Source organism: Ananas comosus, linkage group 13 (genome assembly GCF_001540865.1).
Source record: "Ananas comosus cultivar F153 linkage group 13, ASM154086v1, whole genome shotgun sequence".
NCBI classification, from domain to species: Eukaryota; Viridiplantae; Streptophyta; class Magnoliopsida; order Poales; family Bromeliaceae; genus Ananas; species Ananas comosus.
Window position 1 is genome coordinate 2,315,364 of NC_033633.1, and position 17,960 is coordinate 2,333,323.

Here is a 17,960-nt window from a genome sequence, read left to right on the forward strand (position 1 = left end):
GTGTGTGTGCAGCACCACCTACCTCTTCTTGAAGAAATGTATTGAATTGAATGCTCTTCTCCCCCACCTCCCTCGGATCTCCATGTTTGGAGGCACTCCCCCGACAGTTTTTCTGCTAGATCTGCTGCAAAGATTAGACTTCTCCCCTCTCTCTCTCTCTAACTCTCTAACTCTCTCTCTCTCTCTCTCTCTCTCTCTCTCTCTCTCTCTCTCTCTCTCTCTCTCTCTCTCTCTCTCTCTCTCTCTCTCTCTCTCTCTCTCTCTCTCTCTCTCTCTTTTTTTTTAACTCTCTCTCTCTATCTCTCTCTCTCTCTCTCTCTCTCTCTCTCTCTCTGAGAGAAGTGGTTTTAGATTTGGCACCTGCCACTTGGGTCGCTTTCTCTTCCTCTTCTCTCTCTCTCTAACTCCCGTGTAGCCACTTAATATTCAGATGATAACCACAAAGAACAGTTCCTTATCTCTCATCTCAGGTGGTTGAGTTAAAGAGGAAGAAGCACATGAGAGGAACTTGTGGGTTTATTATGAGAAGGATGTGCTCTATATATATATATATATATATATATATATATATATATATATATATATATATATATATATATATATATATATATATATATATATATATATATATATATATATATATATATATATATATATATATATATATATATATATATATATATATATATATATATATATATATATATATATATATATATATATATATATATATATATATATATATATATATATATATATATATATATATATATATATATATATATATATATATATATATATATATATATATATATATATATATATATATATATATATATATATATATATATATATATATATATATATATATATATATATATATATATATATATATATATATATATATATATATATATATATATATATATCTACTATTTATTCTTTATTTTTGGTATTGTTTTAACCCCCCTCTTCTTTGCTCCCATACCCGCATGATCAGTTATGGGCTCATGAGAGGTGCAAGTACATGAACCTATTTCCATATTTTTCTTTTGTCCTTAATTCCTTTTCTTTTCTTTTCTTTTCTTTTCTTTTTTGGTTTTTTGAGAAAGAGAGGTTGAAATTTTGTGAGGCTTCATTTGGATGGAGAGTAAAGGGGAGAAAAGAATAGAAAGTTTGCTGAAAATAAAAAGGAATCGTTTTTTTTCTTATTTGAATGGAAATCTGAAAAAAAAGAAGAAAAAAAAAAGAGAGGAAAAGAATGATCTTCCACAGCAGTCTATTTTTTTTTCCCTCTCTCTATAGAAGTAACAAAGAATCATAATTTGTTTATTTATTTATCTTAGGGACCATATATACACATTGCTTATTAATCACATAATAAATATCCTTGTACATTTCTCATTAGTACTGGCTATTTTGGAAGGATCCATCTATATATGGTGCACAAATTTTTTTATTTTTTTTTGCTATTTGTTTTTTTCCTCTCTATGTACAGCTTCCTAAGATTGGTTCTATTACTAGGGTTTTCAAGAGGTTTGGAATTAAACAGGAAACCCAGTAACCATTGTGGAGATCAAAAGCTCAATTCAAACTTCAGGAATTTTCAGAGGTTTGTGTGTATTTAATTTCTATAAAAGGTTAGGTTTTGTTTTTCTTTTAATATGCTCTTCTTCTCTCTTTTCTCAGTTCATTCTCTTATATATCTAAACATGATCTCATGCCTTGCTTTTTCATTATTAAAACTGTTTTCTGATTTTTAATCAAGGTTCTGAATCATTTGTGCTTGGAAATAATCATGTTTTCTTTCTGAGATATTAATGTGGAAACCTACTTTTGTAAACCTTGACAAATTGATTCAGCAATTATTACTTGATTTAGGAAAAACACTTTTTAGTTTAGATGATTACCCTTTTAGTTTAGATTATTTCTTTTCTGATCTACTGAAATGTTTAGGCTAGCTATCAAGGAAAAGTAGAACGCAGTAGAGATGCTTCTTTTATAATTAATTTACTTTGGGTAGATATTAATTAATTGTTCTAACAAGGGCTAAAATTAAACCTCATTATGAACAACTGTGACAAATTGTTACAACAGTTGAACTTTGCAATTAACTACTATGTTGGTTTTTAAATGTCTTTATAATTACTTCGAAAGGCAATTTAGAAAGTTCGTGCCAGAAACTCGAAGATATATTTGTCTTTGATAGATAAGTGGCTAGGAACTTTCTTTGAGTCCTCTTTTATTGTACTTTTTCTAGAAATTTACAATATATAGTTTCTTTGACAAATTAAATTCTGGATCTATTGGTACTTTCATGAAGTATAACCTGTATATCTCTATTTGTTTTCGGATTAGAAAGTCTTAATTCAATGCAAGATAGGATCGACCAAGCGAATTTGCAGTAAACTGCAAAATCCTTAGCTTGTTAATTTATTTTTAGAGAACTAATATTGGTTTTACTCTTGAGATTATCTCCTTCACCAATCAATGTGGATGATTAATTAGATATTTCTCCTTGTTGGATAATCCCATCACTCACTTGGTCTCTCTCTCTCTCTCTCTCTCTCTCTCAGTACTGTGATCAGCTTTTTGTAGCACTGTATCATAATTCTTCTTAGCTAAATTCCAGTTTACTTTTCTGTAAATTAATCTTGGTTTTTATTATATTTGTTTTTAATATGACCATAAACTGCTGTTTTTTTTAATGGTTAAATACAAAAACTTACTCTTTTGCAATCAAAATAGGAAAATTTGTTTAACCACGGCCGACAACAATTTCATTAATTCTCCCAATATAGAAGATGAAAATTAGTGTTTGGTTTGCATTTATTCCGTCCTTTATTTTCCTTACAAATAAGCTTATTTAGGTACTTTATAATGGCTTCAGAAGATCTAATTGGAGGGTATGAAAGAGCTTCCTTCAGTCCACTCATGGATGGTTGTGGGGTTTGAATTCGCTGCCGACTCATTCAATCAAACACTCGGTAGAAACAACAATTCAAGCACGCTCAGTAGAATCAATGGAATTGATCCTCTATTGAAGGCACGCACAAAAGTGGAACCAGACCTCAGTTACTGAGTGAATGAGTGAATGATGCGGGAGATTATTCTCTCCTTCTCATTCCATGCTTGGACTGAAGGGAGCTCCCTCTTTCTCTTCTGTTGGACCTTCTTCACTATTTTTCCTTCTTTTGCTTGATCAATTACATCATCGGATAACACATCGCTCTCTTTTGCTTTTTTTCAAATCCTAGTTGATTTATATTTCTAGCTAAGTTTATTTCTTTAAGAAATAAACGAAGCGGGTAGCATGTTATCTTTCTCTCTCAATAAAAAAAAAAGACATCGCTCTTTTTTTATTTCTTCACCGTTTTAAGTTAGTGGTTTTTTTTTTATAATTACATCTCTTATCTATTGTTGCTTCTTTCGCTAGTTAATTAAGAAACTTCATAGGTGTTATTACTAGATGAGCCTTATCTTAGTCTAGGTAGAATATGACATATCTGCCGGAACCGATCACGTATATAAAAACACCTAATTAAATAGTTCCCCCATTAATTAATTAGGTAGATCTCAGATATTATTTCCATGTCGGTCGTCTTCGGTATAATTCACCATAGACGAGGCAAAGGCAAGAATAAATTAATTTGGCCCCATTAGTATATATCAATGCTTCACATTTTTTGTTATTATTTCATGTGGAACTAAACTTATTACGCGTAGGTATACAGCTGACTCATTTTATAGATGCGCAATAGATTCTTTATTTATTTCCAATTAATTTTCCTTCATAAGTATATCGAGTTATGTTCATGATCTATTTGTTGAATCATCGGATAATTAAAACAAATTGTCCGGTAAAACCAGCCGAAGTACAAAGTTCGCAAAGCGACGAACTCCAAGTACTTAGGTTTCTACATGGCAGATCTCGAATATTTTTCACTTGTCTTATCATTTAATATATAAGGTATTATACAGTAGATAATGTGAGTGGAATTCATTCAACGCAAGTACTTCGGTTCGCTGAATTTTTTTCTTATATATCATACATATAAAATCCTTTAAAACCTGCATTATTTTCTACGTGGGAGCTATTTTTTCACACGCACATAATCCAATGATATTCATCTTTGCATATCAAATTTTAATCATGTTATTATTTATTTTTCTTGTGCTCAACTATATGGCCAAGGAATCAAAGTAGTGGAGCCTAACATTTGGAGCTAAGCTATGGATCACTGTGCATGTCTCATATCTAAGTTGGTGACAAACTTTGAGTTACCCGGGCCATTGAACCTTGCAATACTCCCAACTAGTTCAAAATCAATTAGCATCATTTGATGTGAACAAATCATGGAACTTTTGGCTCTGATACCATTTCCGGGTCGATGGATGCGACACGTCGTTTCGAACCTATCCATTTCGAACCTATCCATCCGAAAAGCTTAAGCCTATAGCTAGCTAGATACAATTAATGCAATTAGATGCATCAACCCTTAGGTGCAAATTTTAGTTATCTTCAACTAGTGGCTAGTGCACCCGCACCCACCCAGGAATCCCGTAAAAGTTGATGTTATTTTATTTGTGTTAAGGATTTAACCCCTGCTATAATTGTGATTCTAATCTTTCTTTTGATCACAATGACTCCAACTGCGGCTTCTTGGAACTTGGATTGGTTTTTAAATATGCAATTCCTCTTTATCTTCTGGTCAAAGCATGCAGGGAATACCAATGATGCACTCTTTAATTTGAGTTGTTCAAACTCCCACTCAAACTGATGTAGACACCCACTTCATGCGTTTGTATATATTTACCTGCAAATGCACAAGTATATATACACATATCAGAGAGAGAGAGAGAGAGAGAGAGAGAGAGAGAGAGAGAGAGAGAGAGATACATAGATAGTTATAAATGAAAGCATTTCACTTCGACATTGTCTACATATATAATAAAAGCTTATGCAAAAGCCTATCTCTAGCTTGTGCTTTTTGGTCTGAAAAGCTTCAAGTAGAGCAGATATTACTGTTTACCAACAGTGAAAGTACAAAACTTTCAGGTTTATTATTTTTATATTAGTGACCTCATGTGTTGTTTACTTGTTTGCAGTGTAAAGATTTTTCTTTCTTTAAAAAAAGATTTGGTGTACAATAATATTATTTTGGTACTTTCTCTATGTATCCCTTCATTAAACACTGTTCCCTCTTCAGCAATTCCCAGAAGGGTGTGAAGAAAACATAAAGAGAGGGTTTATTTTATACTCTTTTTTTATTTCCCTCAAGTAGCATGTTATTCTTAGATTATGTTGTGGAAGTACAATTACATCAGTATTTAATGTTTATGCTGAGGTGTATCTTCTGAAAATGTGTAATATATAATTCCCATTAAGTACTGTTTTGTCAGCATAATTATTATCTTTTTTTGTGCTTGTGTGTGTTTTTGGCGTACTCTTTGAAATAGGTTCTATTTCAAATGGCATTGAAGTACCCTTCAAAAACTTCATTTTACTGGAGATTTAAAGATGGTAAGTTAGGGTATGAGATCTTCTAAATATGGAAAACTTGCTTGTGTAGGGCTTAAGTTTATGTAGGCTCAGCTATGTAAGGGAATGGCCAAATATGGAAAGAGATTATATATATATATATATTGAGACTATATATTTGAAGAGAAGTAATGTTAATTTATATGCGTGTGTTAGTTCATGTGGGTGCCGTATATATACGGTGGCCTCTCAGATGCCTGTGCATTTTACTAACAAGTTGCGTTTTAAGTACTCTTTTAACTCTTTCGTTTTATTGTTCATTAGGATTTATTAGAGTTTCCCTACAAAGCAGCTTAATTAAACATCTCCTTTACATCAATTCATGTATTTAAATCCTCGTTTCATGTGTAAACGCCTCGCCTCAGAGTTTTTTTAACTTTGTTTTGCCTCTCTTTTATATATCTTTCGCGAGCTACTGACATGATATTGGTTACGTACGCTATATACATAATTTTTCAATATCTCTCATTAATTTTGTCCTACTTATATAGCTTTATTGCCTGTGTTTCAAGAGCGTTTGGATCGATGTAATTGCACTTGGACTAGCTGTTTTAAACCGTGATTACGCAATTTCTGTTGTTGAGCACAATAATATTAATGTTGAGAAATTTTGCTATACGTGAAAGTTTAAAGTCGTCTTTCATAAACAGATCCAAAAAAAAAAGCCTCTTGTTCTCATGACTACCCTAAAATTTGTATAAAATTTTATTCATATGTACCAGTCTGGGCTATGGATATAATGATTTATCTGCGGTTTATCCTATCTGCCCGTTTGTCAGGTATATATATATATATATATATATATATATATATATATATATATATATATTGACAGATACAACATTGTGCTCTATTACTGAGAAAGTTAACGCACTTTTTACATTCTTCCAAATATTCATTCATAAGCCCGTAAATAGGTCCAAATCTTGCACTCCACTTATCCTCGGATTTAAAAATTTTTTGTGGGTCTTTAGTATTAAAACTAACTAACAAGAGTAGCGAGAGAATAATAGTCTCTAGGATGAATTGTGTGTAAATTTTACCACTATAAATATTTGTATATGTAGCATTGCGCGTGCAAGCATAATGACATGATGAGACATAATTAGCTGATGATGGTAGAGTTTATAAGGTTATCCTCTTTGAATGCACGACTTTTGTCGCAGCTCATTTTTTTCCACAGTGGTTGTGGAATGGTGAGCGTTGGGGACGTGAATTTCAGAATGGTTGGTTGAAGGTTTTCTGCGTAGCCGAGGCCGCGCTGCCGACGATGTTCCTTGGGAATGTTTGGTTGCCTGCTGTGAGCCGACCACCGGCGGTGGAACTCACTATCACCTCCCCGCTTTCTATGGTTCAGCGCAGCCTTCAGCGACCTTTTTCTTATGTATATGGATAATGCTGTTATATATTATTAATGTGTTACTATATATACCTGATATAAAAATTTTAGGATAAATTTTAATATATCTCTTTATCTTTAGTTCTAATCTTACTTCTCTTGGCTGTATATAAGTAATAAAGTGATGTTTTACTTTATTACTTTGCTGTATTGTGGCTGCAAAAAATATCACATTGCTATCCAGTTTAACAATAAATTTTTATTGTAAAATAGAAATAAAACTATAGAATAGTTAAATATTATTTTTTGAATCGTGAAATGATTAAGTAAAAATGAGCTAAATCATGACGGCTCAAATTAAAGTTTGTACAAAATTTTAATTAGTTTATGTTCCATCTTGTATTTAAGTGGATAGTTAAATTAGTAAGAATTAGAAGTGTGATTAATGGCTGCACCACACAAGATATATCCAAACTAATCTTATTATGCCATATAGAATGATAAAAAGTCAAACAGAAAATAATATAATATTTATTCGCATATCAAATAACAGTGATGGAAGAGACTTTTGCCCTTGAATTGGCCCTTTCATTTTCAAGGGTGAAAAATACTAATGACAATTGCGCAATCACTTGTTAGGGAAGTTACAAGAATATCCCCGATTTTGTGCTTTCAAAGGATAAGCGAAGCCAAATAGCAATCATACAAAATAAAAGACGCGAATTTATGTGGTTTACTTATGCCTGCATCAACATAAAACGACAAGGAAAAAAAAAATTGTAAAGACAACTTCCACTGTAAAATGAAAGCAAAAGAAAGTTATCAGCTCTCAACAAAACTAATTTAAAGAAACTTGAGATTCCACCTTGCCAGAAGAAGGGAAACACGAGTTTAGGATTCTGTTCAATTTTCACACATACTCTATTCTTTTCATGCTTCCCTTCTAAGCACGCCATACTTTAGCTCTCAAAAAATATGAACCCAAAGAAAGTATGTTCTAATAGCTAGACAACTGGGAAGATCAAATATCGGATACAACAAACCAAGGTTCATGCAGTGGCATGGAGTCGTGCCGAAACCTTGTCGGCATGATATGGCACGGTATGTGCTGGTAAAAAAAAATATACATATGTGCCGACACATAATAGCATAAAATATTTATTTTTTTTACTAACAAAATATTCTAATTATTTATTATATATTTTTATCAAATTTTCTTAACTTTATTGAAAAAATTACTTATTAATTTAAAAAAAGAAGAGTTTTAAATTATGTAATCAACACGGGGCTGTATCATGTTGATATCTTGTTGACACGATACGGCATGGTAGATACGGCCCGTGCCGATAGGCACTAAATCCTTGTGACAAACTTGGAAAGCGCAACTTACAAGCAAGACTTAATACTTGTTCATCAAATTAAAATAGAGGGAAAAGAACAAGCCCTTTTGGTTGAAAAGGAAAAGGAAAATACTTAATGTAAATTCCCACCTCACTAAACTGTTTTTGGTTCATTTATATGAACTTTTAATCTTCTTAGATGCGTGTAGTTGTCGACAAAGTGGCGGAACCAATAACAGCAATCTACCGGCGGGTCTCACTGTCATATTGTCTTGAGAGAACTTGGGGGCGGTTCGAGTGTACATCATTGTTGTAGACCCCAAAGAGTCCTCCCCGAAACCGCATGCCTTGAAGAACAACCTAGAAGCATCACAATTTATTAGAGTTTTTAAGGTGCAAAAATAAATATAAATTGCAGGCTAATGTTGTACAAAACAAGGACAAAGTGGAAGCGTATCATATTATCATATCTGAAGCCAGGTTTTATGGAGTACGTCTGCAAATACCAACTTTGCAGTGGTATTTCCATAATGTCGCATATTTGGTATATATGCAAAAAAAAAAAAACGTAAATTTTAGCTGCACATAAGCATGCAATTGTTTCTAGTTGTTACATTTACCCGAAATACCAATTTCAGCTTGAAACTAATGAAACACCAAAGTAAGGACATGATATAACAAAATACCATACGGCAACATAGTACTTGCTTAGTTAATCTCTCATATGATTTAATTTCTAGAAAATAAACCAAATCTATGGATCTCAAGACAGAAGTTACCAAACTCGAAGTTTATTAGGGCAGACCAACAGCAGCATTTAGTTCATCATTTCACAATTTATGATTTAACACAATTTATCCTTTCACAGCTTACCAGCAGCAAAGGAACATCATAATGGATACACAACAATCATACTTACATCCTTAAATATTGATGTGTCATTAGATTTACTGCTAGAAGTGCATGAATATGAATTAAAACAATTTTCAAGGACACCATTCCGCCCCAAGAAAAGTATATTCAACCACGAAAACTAATTTCCAACAACCCGACCTAACATCCACACAGGAAGAAAATATATTTCCACTCCCCTAACCAAAGGAGCTTGCTTCTTACGAATAAGCTCACGCAACAAGATATAGTATATAGAAGGGTCATACCTCTCCTTTTCTGTACACAAGGCCGATATGTCATATATGCCTCTGCTAGTGAGTACCCTGGAAAATTGTTTCAAATATAAAAATCACATTCAGGCTAGTCAAGTCAAACCGAAATAATGATTCTCGCAAGTTGAACCTAATGAATGGTTTCAAAAAAAAGCTATCTAACTTTGAATTGGCAGCAAGATATACAGGGATTTTCAATAGCAGAATTATAACAGTTGCAAAAAAAACTTTTCCTTTCAGAAGAAAATATAGGTGTGTTTACCAAAAAACAAAAAGAGAGCATACTTTTTTGTATACCTGATAATTCTTTCAACTATTTTTCGACCAATACCGCTCCTTTGTAGTAGTGGATTGACCTGAAAATTACTGAATGAAATTCATATGAATATTTGCACATACATGACACTTTTATAGCAGGAAAGCAACAAAATTACAAAAAAAAAAAGAAAAGAAAAAGAAAAAGAAAACTACATTTCTGCTCCTGTTTTAAGCATTCAAGGTTTACCGGACAATAGTTACGGATTTCTACAGTCAAATGTATGCATCAACATGCATTCCCAGCTAACAAAATACAGCGGCACCTGTCCAATTAATGAACTTCATAATGCACAAGTATGCATCTCCGAGTTTTAAAATAAATCCATGGAGGTGTGGAAAAACGTTGCATTCTTAAAGCATGTTACTGAAAAAAATCAAGAAACTAAAAAAGAAGAGAAAAGATAGGCATGGAGAAAGTGTCATGAATTTGAAGTTCTGTAACTATCACAAACTTTACTTTCTATCTATAAATAAAATGAAATTTAAACAAATAGAACAGGATTCCGCAAAGATTTATCTTCTTGGCTGTAAGATACATCCAAACTCACTCAAAACAAGATCTCTATATAAATTTACGAATTTAGTAATAGCGCTGACCATGCTCGAAATGTATTTATCTAATAAGTTCTAAGAGCAAGTGATAATTCCTTTTACTTCCAAAATTATGGACAATAGTCTATGTCACCACGACTCAATAGCATGCAATAAAGAATTTAGGATTGGCTGTAATATAACAAAAAGAAAATCTAAAAGAAATCACCAAAATATGTAAAGTAAGCCGAAAATAGCTTAAGCAGCAAAACTTGAAGATATTCCATGAAATCAAAATGAACCGCATACGTTGAAGATTTTAAATGTGCTTAGGATTGTACCACGTGGATAGAAATTGCGAAAGGCCACTTGCATCTATCACTGAAAACTAAAGCTACTTACCGATATGCCTGGGCTGATCATCTTTTATTACTTCTATTTCTAATCTTCTCTGAATCTCATAACACCAGACCCTATTTGGTTATGTGGCTAACAACATGACTTATCCTTTTAAACTGTATCACAAAAACAGGACGAATCGAAGAGCCCACACAATACAATTGGTCAAAGGGTTTACTCTTAATGAACCTTATTTTCAGAAGCACAACACAGCATTCACATTGTACGCACAAAGTTAAAGTAACCGCTTTATCAATTACTCTAATTAGACAATCGAACTACGCAAATTTCAAAACTAACCATCAAACTCCACCCACAGAAACTCCCTAGAAATGATCAATTCCATAAACCCTACTCAAAACTAGCAAAATATCCTCGCGAAAAACAGTATAAATTGGACAGATTCAAAGAAAAACATTACCACCACATCATGAATCGAAGCGGTGAGGCCACCATCCGAAACCGCCCTCCCGAACCCCACCAACCGGTGATCGGACCCCGACACGGGGAGCGCCCTCTCGAAGAGCTCTTCAAATCCTAACCCTAGCCCTGGACCATCGCGCTCGTCGTCCCGGTCTAAGAATTGGGCCCTGCAGAAGACGGAGACGACGACGAAGCTGTGGGCGAGGGCGCGGCGGAGCTTCCGCGCGTCGACGGGCTCGGCGCGGCCGCAGGGGCCGGCGAGGGGGAAGCGGTCGCAGGAGAGGTTGCAGGAGAGGAGGAGGTCGCGGAGCTGGAGGGGGTCGAGGTGGGAGGGGTTCGTGGAGATGGTGATCGGAGGGACTCTTCGTCTAGGGTTTCGAGAGTTCGAGTGAGGGGAGAAGGGGAAGGAGGAGGAGGAGGCGGAGATCGTGGCCATGGAGGCGGAGCTCGCCATGGGCGAAGGAGAGGGAGGTTTTATCTCTGGATTTGTGCGCAATGTGAAATACAAAACGAAGAGAGAAAGGTCCCGGAGCACCACGTCACTTGTGGACGATCTTTCTTCGTTCATTTTAACATGTATTAAATGATGGTCTATACAGAATTTTAGTAAATATCTAATCAATTTAGTTTGATTTTTTGATGTGTTTAATAAAAAAAATAAATCTTAGTATTGAAAAAAAAATTTATAATTTTAATTATTTTGTTAATTTGGGTTGGCCTGATATTTAGTTTTATTTTTACTTACTCTAACCTCCATCATTTTGAATTAATTTTGAATTTAAAATTATTTCTTAAATTTTTTAACTGAATCAAGTCTAAAATATTTAAAATCAACTTGGATTCCAATCGGATATGATCTTAATTCCAATAAATTTTCTAATTTTGGAAACTAAGAATTAAAATAAAGATGAAAGAAAGAGCATACCTAATGCTCACTATAATATAATTTCTTTATTAGTTAATTGAAAATAAAAATTTTCAAAAGCATGGGATCTAGCACGGAGGAGCGTGCACCGGGTGCACGAAGCATTTCTGACGCCACGTGGCTAATCATAATACGTGCTTTCCCGTGCTTGCCTTTTTCACCCCATCCCGCGCACTCCACGTGTACCACGTGGGCCCCAGCTTATCCCCTGTCCCCGCCACAAACTCAACCGCTCGTTCTCCCTCCAACGCCCCCAAATCAAAACCACACAATTCCCTCTCTCCACCACAACGCAAACACCTCCCCTTCCCAACCTCAGCGAGAGCAAAAAAAAAATAAAAATAAAAAAATAATAATAATAGTAAAAGAGCAAGCAATCGATGTCGTCCTCAGCCGCCGCGCTCCGCCTATCCTCGCCGCTCCCCTTGGCCTCGTCCTGCGGGCGTCGGCGGCGGAGGGGCCGCGCGGCCGCATTTTCAATACGGTGCGGGATTGGGGACTTGATCGGGGGCGACCTGGTCCGGCCGGACCTGGGGCGGTGGCTCGACGACGTGGAGAAGCACAAGGCGCTGGCGGTGTACTCGCCGCACGAGGGCGGGTACGAGGGCCGGTACCTCAACCGCCTCCGCTACAAGGGCTACCGCTTTCTCGACCTCACCGCCCGCGGCCTCGGCGACCCCGAGTCCACCCTCACCAAGATCCACCCCGTCTGCCCTGTACGTCCATCCGTCGTTCCCCTCCCTCTCTCTTATATTTTTTTTCTGTCTGTTTAGCTACGCTTCTGCTTTCATTTTTAAGTCTTAAAATTTTACCTCAGCGATAAAATAAAAAAATAAGATACGTTTTAATGTGATAGTAAGCGCAATTCAATTAAGTCCTATAATCTATCACTTATAACTTATGGATGATGGAACCGCTTCTAATAGTAATATTGATTATAACACTGATATTGTACCTATGATTTATGACAGGACAGAGCTCACATCTAATTATATTTCATATTACTTTTATATATTATTTATTTTTTCATGCACCATATTGCTGACTTGGAAAACTAAAGAGTGCAGCCTCACCTTGGAAGACAGCCCATAGCAAGATGGTATTTCCCTCCTGAGGTGGATTACAGGCTTTCTTTGTTGCATCCAGATGCCATAGGCCTTGTTGTATGGATTATTGAAGCAAAGGTTTAGCTTCTCAGCTATTTTTTAACATTTAGATAACAAAAAATTTAAAGCATTATTAGTGTACTTGGTCGCATTCTCTCTGTCTACGCACTTTATATTTCTTTTAGAAATAAACTTAGCTGGAAATGTGAATCAACTAGAATTTGAATTTAAGATCTCGAATACCAACCACTAAATCCTTTACTACTTGTGTTAGGAATGGTCGGTATTGAATATAAATATTATAAATACCGTTTTTTGATAGTTTAAACTTTAAAAAAAATAATACTTGTTTATATTATTTAGCATGCTATTTATGTAGAAATCTCTGAATTCGAATCTCATTGGCCTTCTAGTCTCATTTAATTTCTTCCCATTTTAGGTTTGTCAAAATATCTCGAACTCAGATATGAGAAAAAAATATTGAAAACAGATATTCTAAACATCGTTCTAGCTCAAGTTTTTAAAGAAAATTAGTTGTTTTATATCATTTAACACTCTTCTCATCGGTGATTGTTTGGTAGGTTCTATCAAAGGCCGAACTGCAGTTCCTTGCGCTGCTTCCGAGCCTTCGACCTAAAGTTAGAGTTATTGCAGAATGCGGCAACTGGTAATATAACGGGAGCTAAAATTGAGTTTTTGCACCTCAGAAGCAGATGTTTCATTTGATACTTTTTCTTTTTTTTTGGCGATGAAAATACTTAATGAAAGAGATATATGGATAATTCTGTTAAAAGATATATTCAAAAAATACTCCTGCAAAAGCTCTTATATAGCCCAATGGGCCATAAGTTCATAACTTCTTAAGTTTTAGATAAAAAATAAGATGAAAATCATAAAGAAGATAAAGTTTCTTCTTTTCTCTCTTTTTTTTTTTGTGCAGGAGAAAATTTGTGTGGAAGCCACTGAAAGAAATAGCAGGTCTTTCACCAGGGGGAGAACTAGAAACCAGTGGTTCACAACAATGACTATGGGAAGCTAATTTTGCAAAATTTAGATCTTGATTTGTGTTCATGTTCTTTTTTATCTGCTTCAAGCAGCTGCAATATATTTCATGCACAGTTTTAACTAATTTGAAGTGCAAAATCGCTGGACGCGTTGTTTAAGATGATACAGGCATGCATAATTAATTATAGGATCAGAGAAAACACAGTAAATTAGAAAGAGCACTCAGAGCTTTTCATTTGTAATATTGTGGCTGAATTAAATTTCTCTCTATGCAAACAATTAGAAGCTCGAAAATTTTCTTTTGCTAAACCTTTCCCCCCTATTTTTTCTTTTTTTTAATCTTCATTTGTCGACTTGTTCACTCTTAATTATCTTTGACTGTTTTACTTTAGTTCAAATTTGTAGAATTTGATTTTTAATTTTATAAAATTTAGTCCCACATTGAAAATGATACTAAAACTAGATACCATTATTATAGTTAAGGTAAAAAGCACATTAAGTTGTCGACAAGCTCGAGCACAGGGATAGGTCGGGATATTTTAAGAGATATAATAATATCTAATACTCAGCTCAAAATTTGAAAAATATTTTATTTATTTGTGAAGAATCAAAATATTTTTATTGATTTTAAATAATAATATTTTTTTAAGAAATATCCCTGTTTCTTCTGGAGTTTATTAATTTGCTTGGATTTAGAAGAATGTTCTAAATAGTGAAGAATAAATTTGAAATTGATTTTAAAAAATTCCTTCAAACATTTTGATCTTCTCTAGAGTTCACTGATGAAACTAGATTTTAGACGAATATTTTGAATATTAATAAATTAAAATTAAAATTTTAAATAGTAGTAAAGTATAAATAAGCAAAAGTCCCTTATTTTAATTTATCCTTGTGTGTCTCTTGAAGTTTAAACCAGCTTAATTTTTTTTTTTGAGAAAGATAGATAGTCTGCTATCCGCTTTGTTTATTTCATTTAAAAATAAACTTAGCTGAAAATATGAATCAATTATAATTCGAATTTGGGACCTTAGATATCAATCACCAAGCCCTCTGTTCGCTAAGGACAATCGGTCAGACCACCTTAAGTTCCTCGACAACCTTACGCTACTACCGTTTTAAGTTTTAACCAAAAGCACAGGAAAAAAAAATAACACTTATTAAGGGATGATATCTAATATGACTTTTAAAATTTTAAAAATATTTTATTTATTTTGAGACAATATAGATATTTTTATTGATTTTAAAAAATTCTTTCAAATATCCCTATTTCTCATCATGTTTACTAATGAGGTTGAATTTTTTTTAAAAAAAAATTGATAATTTTAAAATAAATTTAAAATTTTCAATAGTACCAAAGAGTAAATAAATAAAGGTAAACTTCAAATACCATCATGTAGTTTTGCACTTTCTCATTTTAGTATTTTGTGGTTTTCTCTTTTTTTTTCGTTAGCGCCTTTGTTAACTTTTCGTTAAATCATATACAAAAAACTTCAGATACCCTACTTATGATTTATCGAATATTTACTTTAGTATCATGTGGTTTATCAAATTTTCACTTTACCATACTATGATTTTAACTTTGTCACCGATTTAATGAAAAAAATTAATAGAGGGAACAACGAAAAGAGAAAAATAAGATTACGAGATATAAAAGTNATCAGAGAAAACACAGTAAATTAGAAAGAGCACTCAGAGCTTTTCTTTTGTAATATGAGTGAGGCTACTATGCTATCGGAAGCATGGAGCCTTCCGTGCTTCCAACTCGTTTTCGATATTGTGACTTTCAAATCGTCGATCGGCTCCGTTAAACTTGATCTAGAGTATTTGAAGTACCTAGAAAATAAATTTTATGATTTTACGATATCATTTGCCTAATAAACGAAGCGGCTCAAAATCAACGGCTGAAAATAAAAATCTTACAAAATATAATAATATGACATTAAAATTTTAAATCAAAGATATTGATCTTGTTTTATATAGTATAAAGAATTTTCTATCAAAACTTCACATGATTTGGATATTTCTACACCGTTAAGCTTGCAAACGGCTCACTACAGCTATTGAAATTTATTGATTTTGAGCCCATTCGATCACTAGGCAAATGATATCGAAAAATAATAAAATTTATTTTCTAGGTACTCCAAATACTCTAGATCAAGTTTAACGGAGCCGATCGACGATTCGAAAGTCGTAACATCGAAAACAAGCTGGAAGCACGGAAGGCTCCGTGCTTCCAATAGCATAGGAGCCTCACTCTTGTAATATTGTGGCTGAATTAAATTTCTCTCTATGCAAACAATTAGAAGCTCGAAAATTTTCGTTTGCTAAACCTTTCCCTCCTATTTTTTCTTTTTTTTAATCTTCATTTGTCGACTTGTTCACTTTTAATTATCTTTGACTGTTTTACTTTAGTTCAAATTTGTAGAATTTGATTTTTAATTTTATAAAATTTAGTCCCACATTGAAAATGATACTAAAACTGGATACCATTATTATAGTTAAGGTAAAAAGCACATTAAGTTGTCGACAAGCTCGAGCACAGGGATAGGACGGGATATTTTAAGAGATATAATAATATCTAAAACTCAGCTCAAAATTTTAAAAATATTTTATTTATTTGTGAAGAATCAAAATATTTTTATTGATTTTAAAAAATAATATTTTTTTAAGAAATATCCCTGTTTCTTCTAGAGTTTATCAATTTGCTTGGATTTAGAAGAATGTTCTAATTAAATAGTGAAGAATAAATTTGAAATTGATTTTAAAAAATTCCTTCAAACATTTTGATCTTCTCTAGAGTTCACTGATGAAACTAGATTTTAAACGAATATTTTGAATATTAATAAATTAAAATTAAAAGTTTAAATAGTAGTAAAGTATAAATAAGTAAAAGTCCCTTATTTTAATTTATCCTTGTGTGTCTCTTGAAGTTTAAACCAGCTTAAGTTTTTTTTTTTTAGAGAGATAGATAGCCTGTTATCCGCTATGTTTATTTTATTTAAAAATAAACTTAACTGAAAATGTGAATCAATTAGAATTCGAATTTGGGGCCTCAGGTATCAATCAATAAGCCCTCTGTTCGCTAAGGACAGTCGGTCAGACCACCTTAAGTTCTTCAACAGCCTTACGCTACTACTGTTTTAACCCAAAAGCACAGGAAAAAAACTAGCACTTATTAAGGGATGTTATCTAATATGACTTCTAAAATTTTAAAAATATTTTATTTATTTTGAGACAATATAGATATTTTTATTGATTTTAAAAAATTCTTTCAAATATCCCTATTTCTCATCATGTTTACTAATGAGGTTGAATTTTTTTTAAAAAAAATTAATAATTTTAAAATAAATTTTTCCATAAATAAAAGCCTCAAAACTAAAAATACAATCCTTAATAAAATATGGGTAATATTCAAATACCATCCCTATAGTTTCACATTTTCTCACTTTAGTATTATATGGTTTAAAATGTATCAATTTATTAGTATCATATGGTTTTTTTTTTCTTTTCTTTTCGTTGGCTCCTCCATTAACATTTCGTTAAATTATATTAAAAAAACTTCAAATACCCCACCCAGATTGATCAAATATTTATTTTAGTATCTTTTAGTTTTAACTTTGTTGCTGATTTAACGAAAAAAATAATGAAATAGATAATAAAGAGAAAAAAAAATTATAAGTTATTAAATTGATATATTTTAAACTATATGATGTTAAAATGAGAAAGTATGAAACCACACACGGAGGTATTTGAAGTTTTCCTAATGTTAAGCTTCTCGACCGAAAAAGATACTTTCCCTTCCCAACCAGAAAATGACAAAAACAGAAAAGCTACAGCTCTACAAAGAGGGCAGAGANCGAATATTT

The 17,960-nt window shown here is 33.1% G+C and overlaps 2 protein-coding genes and 1 long non-coding RNA gene across 5 annotated transcripts; 2 read left to right on the forward strand and 1 right to left on the reverse strand.

Moving 5' to 3' along the window:
- Positions 876 to 5,388, forward strand: LOC109719085. 2 transcript variants are annotated; one of them, XR_002218602.1, is made up of 2 exons: positions 876 to 1,612; positions 2,871 to 5,388. It is a non-coding gene; the product is annotated as an uncharacterized LOC109719085 (long non-coding RNA). The 2 variants fall into 2 exon arrangements; XR_002218603.1 differs by having other exon boundaries at positions 2,891 to 5,388.
- LOC109719141 (uncharacterized N-acetyltransferase ycf52-like) lies at positions 8,268 to 11,544 on the reverse strand. Its single transcript, XM_020245672.1, has 4 exons — positions 11,057 to 11,544; positions 9,685 to 9,743; positions 9,382 to 9,438; positions 8,268 to 8,581 (listed from the first exon to the last, which is right to left on the reverse strand). Exons 1-4 carry the CDS (start codon positions 11,510 to 11,512, stop codon positions 8,392 to 8,394), a joined length of 762 nt encoding a protein of 253 aa, XP_020101261.1. The 5' UTR covers positions 11,513 to 11,544; the 3' UTR covers positions 8,268 to 8,391.
- LOC109719157 (NAD(P)H-quinone oxidoreductase subunit N, chloroplastic) lies at positions 12,298 to 14,310 on the forward strand. 2 transcript variants are annotated; one of them, XM_020245700.1, is made up of 4 exons: positions 12,304 to 12,699; positions 13,051 to 13,167; positions 13,671 to 13,756; positions 14,030 to 14,310. In XM_020245700.1, exons 1-4 carry the CDS (start codon positions 12,364 to 12,366, stop codon positions 14,112 to 14,114), a joined length of 624 nt encoding a protein of 207 aa, XP_020101289.1. In that variant the 5' UTR covers positions 12,304 to 12,363; the 3' UTR covers positions 14,115 to 14,310. The 2 variants fall into 2 exon arrangements, with proteins under 2 accessions (XP_020101290.1, XP_020101289.1); XM_020245701.1 differs by lacking the exon at positions 13,051 to 13,167 and having other exon boundaries at positions 12,298 to 12,699.

Bases quoted from the DNA above. Each gene is read 5' to 3' on its own strand.
- LOC109719157 (XM_020245700.1), top strand. From the start codon at position 12,364: ATGTCGTCCTCAGCCGCCGCGCTCCGCCTATCCTCGCCGCTCCCCTTG. The intron at 13,168-13,670 runs GTTTAGCTTCTC...ATTGTTTGGTAG, and splicing joins TATGGATTATTGAAGCAAAG to GTTCTATCAAAGGCCGAACT. The intron at 13,757-14,029 runs GTAATATAACGG...TTTTTTGTGCAG, and splicing joins ATTGCAGAATGCGGCAACTG to GAGAAAATTTGTGTGGAAGC.
- LOC109719141 (XM_020245672.1), bottom strand. From the start codon at position 11,512: ATGGCGAGCTCCGCCTCCATGGCCACGATCTCCGCCTCCTCCTCCTCC. The intron at 9,744-11,056 runs GTAATGTTTTTC...AGTAATTTTCAG, and splicing joins CTTCGATTCATGATGTGGTG to GTCAATCCACTACTACAAAG. The intron at 9,439-9,684 runs GTATACAAAAAA...ACAATTTTCCAG, and splicing joins ATAGTTGAAAGAATTATCAG to GGTACTCACTAGCAGAGGCA.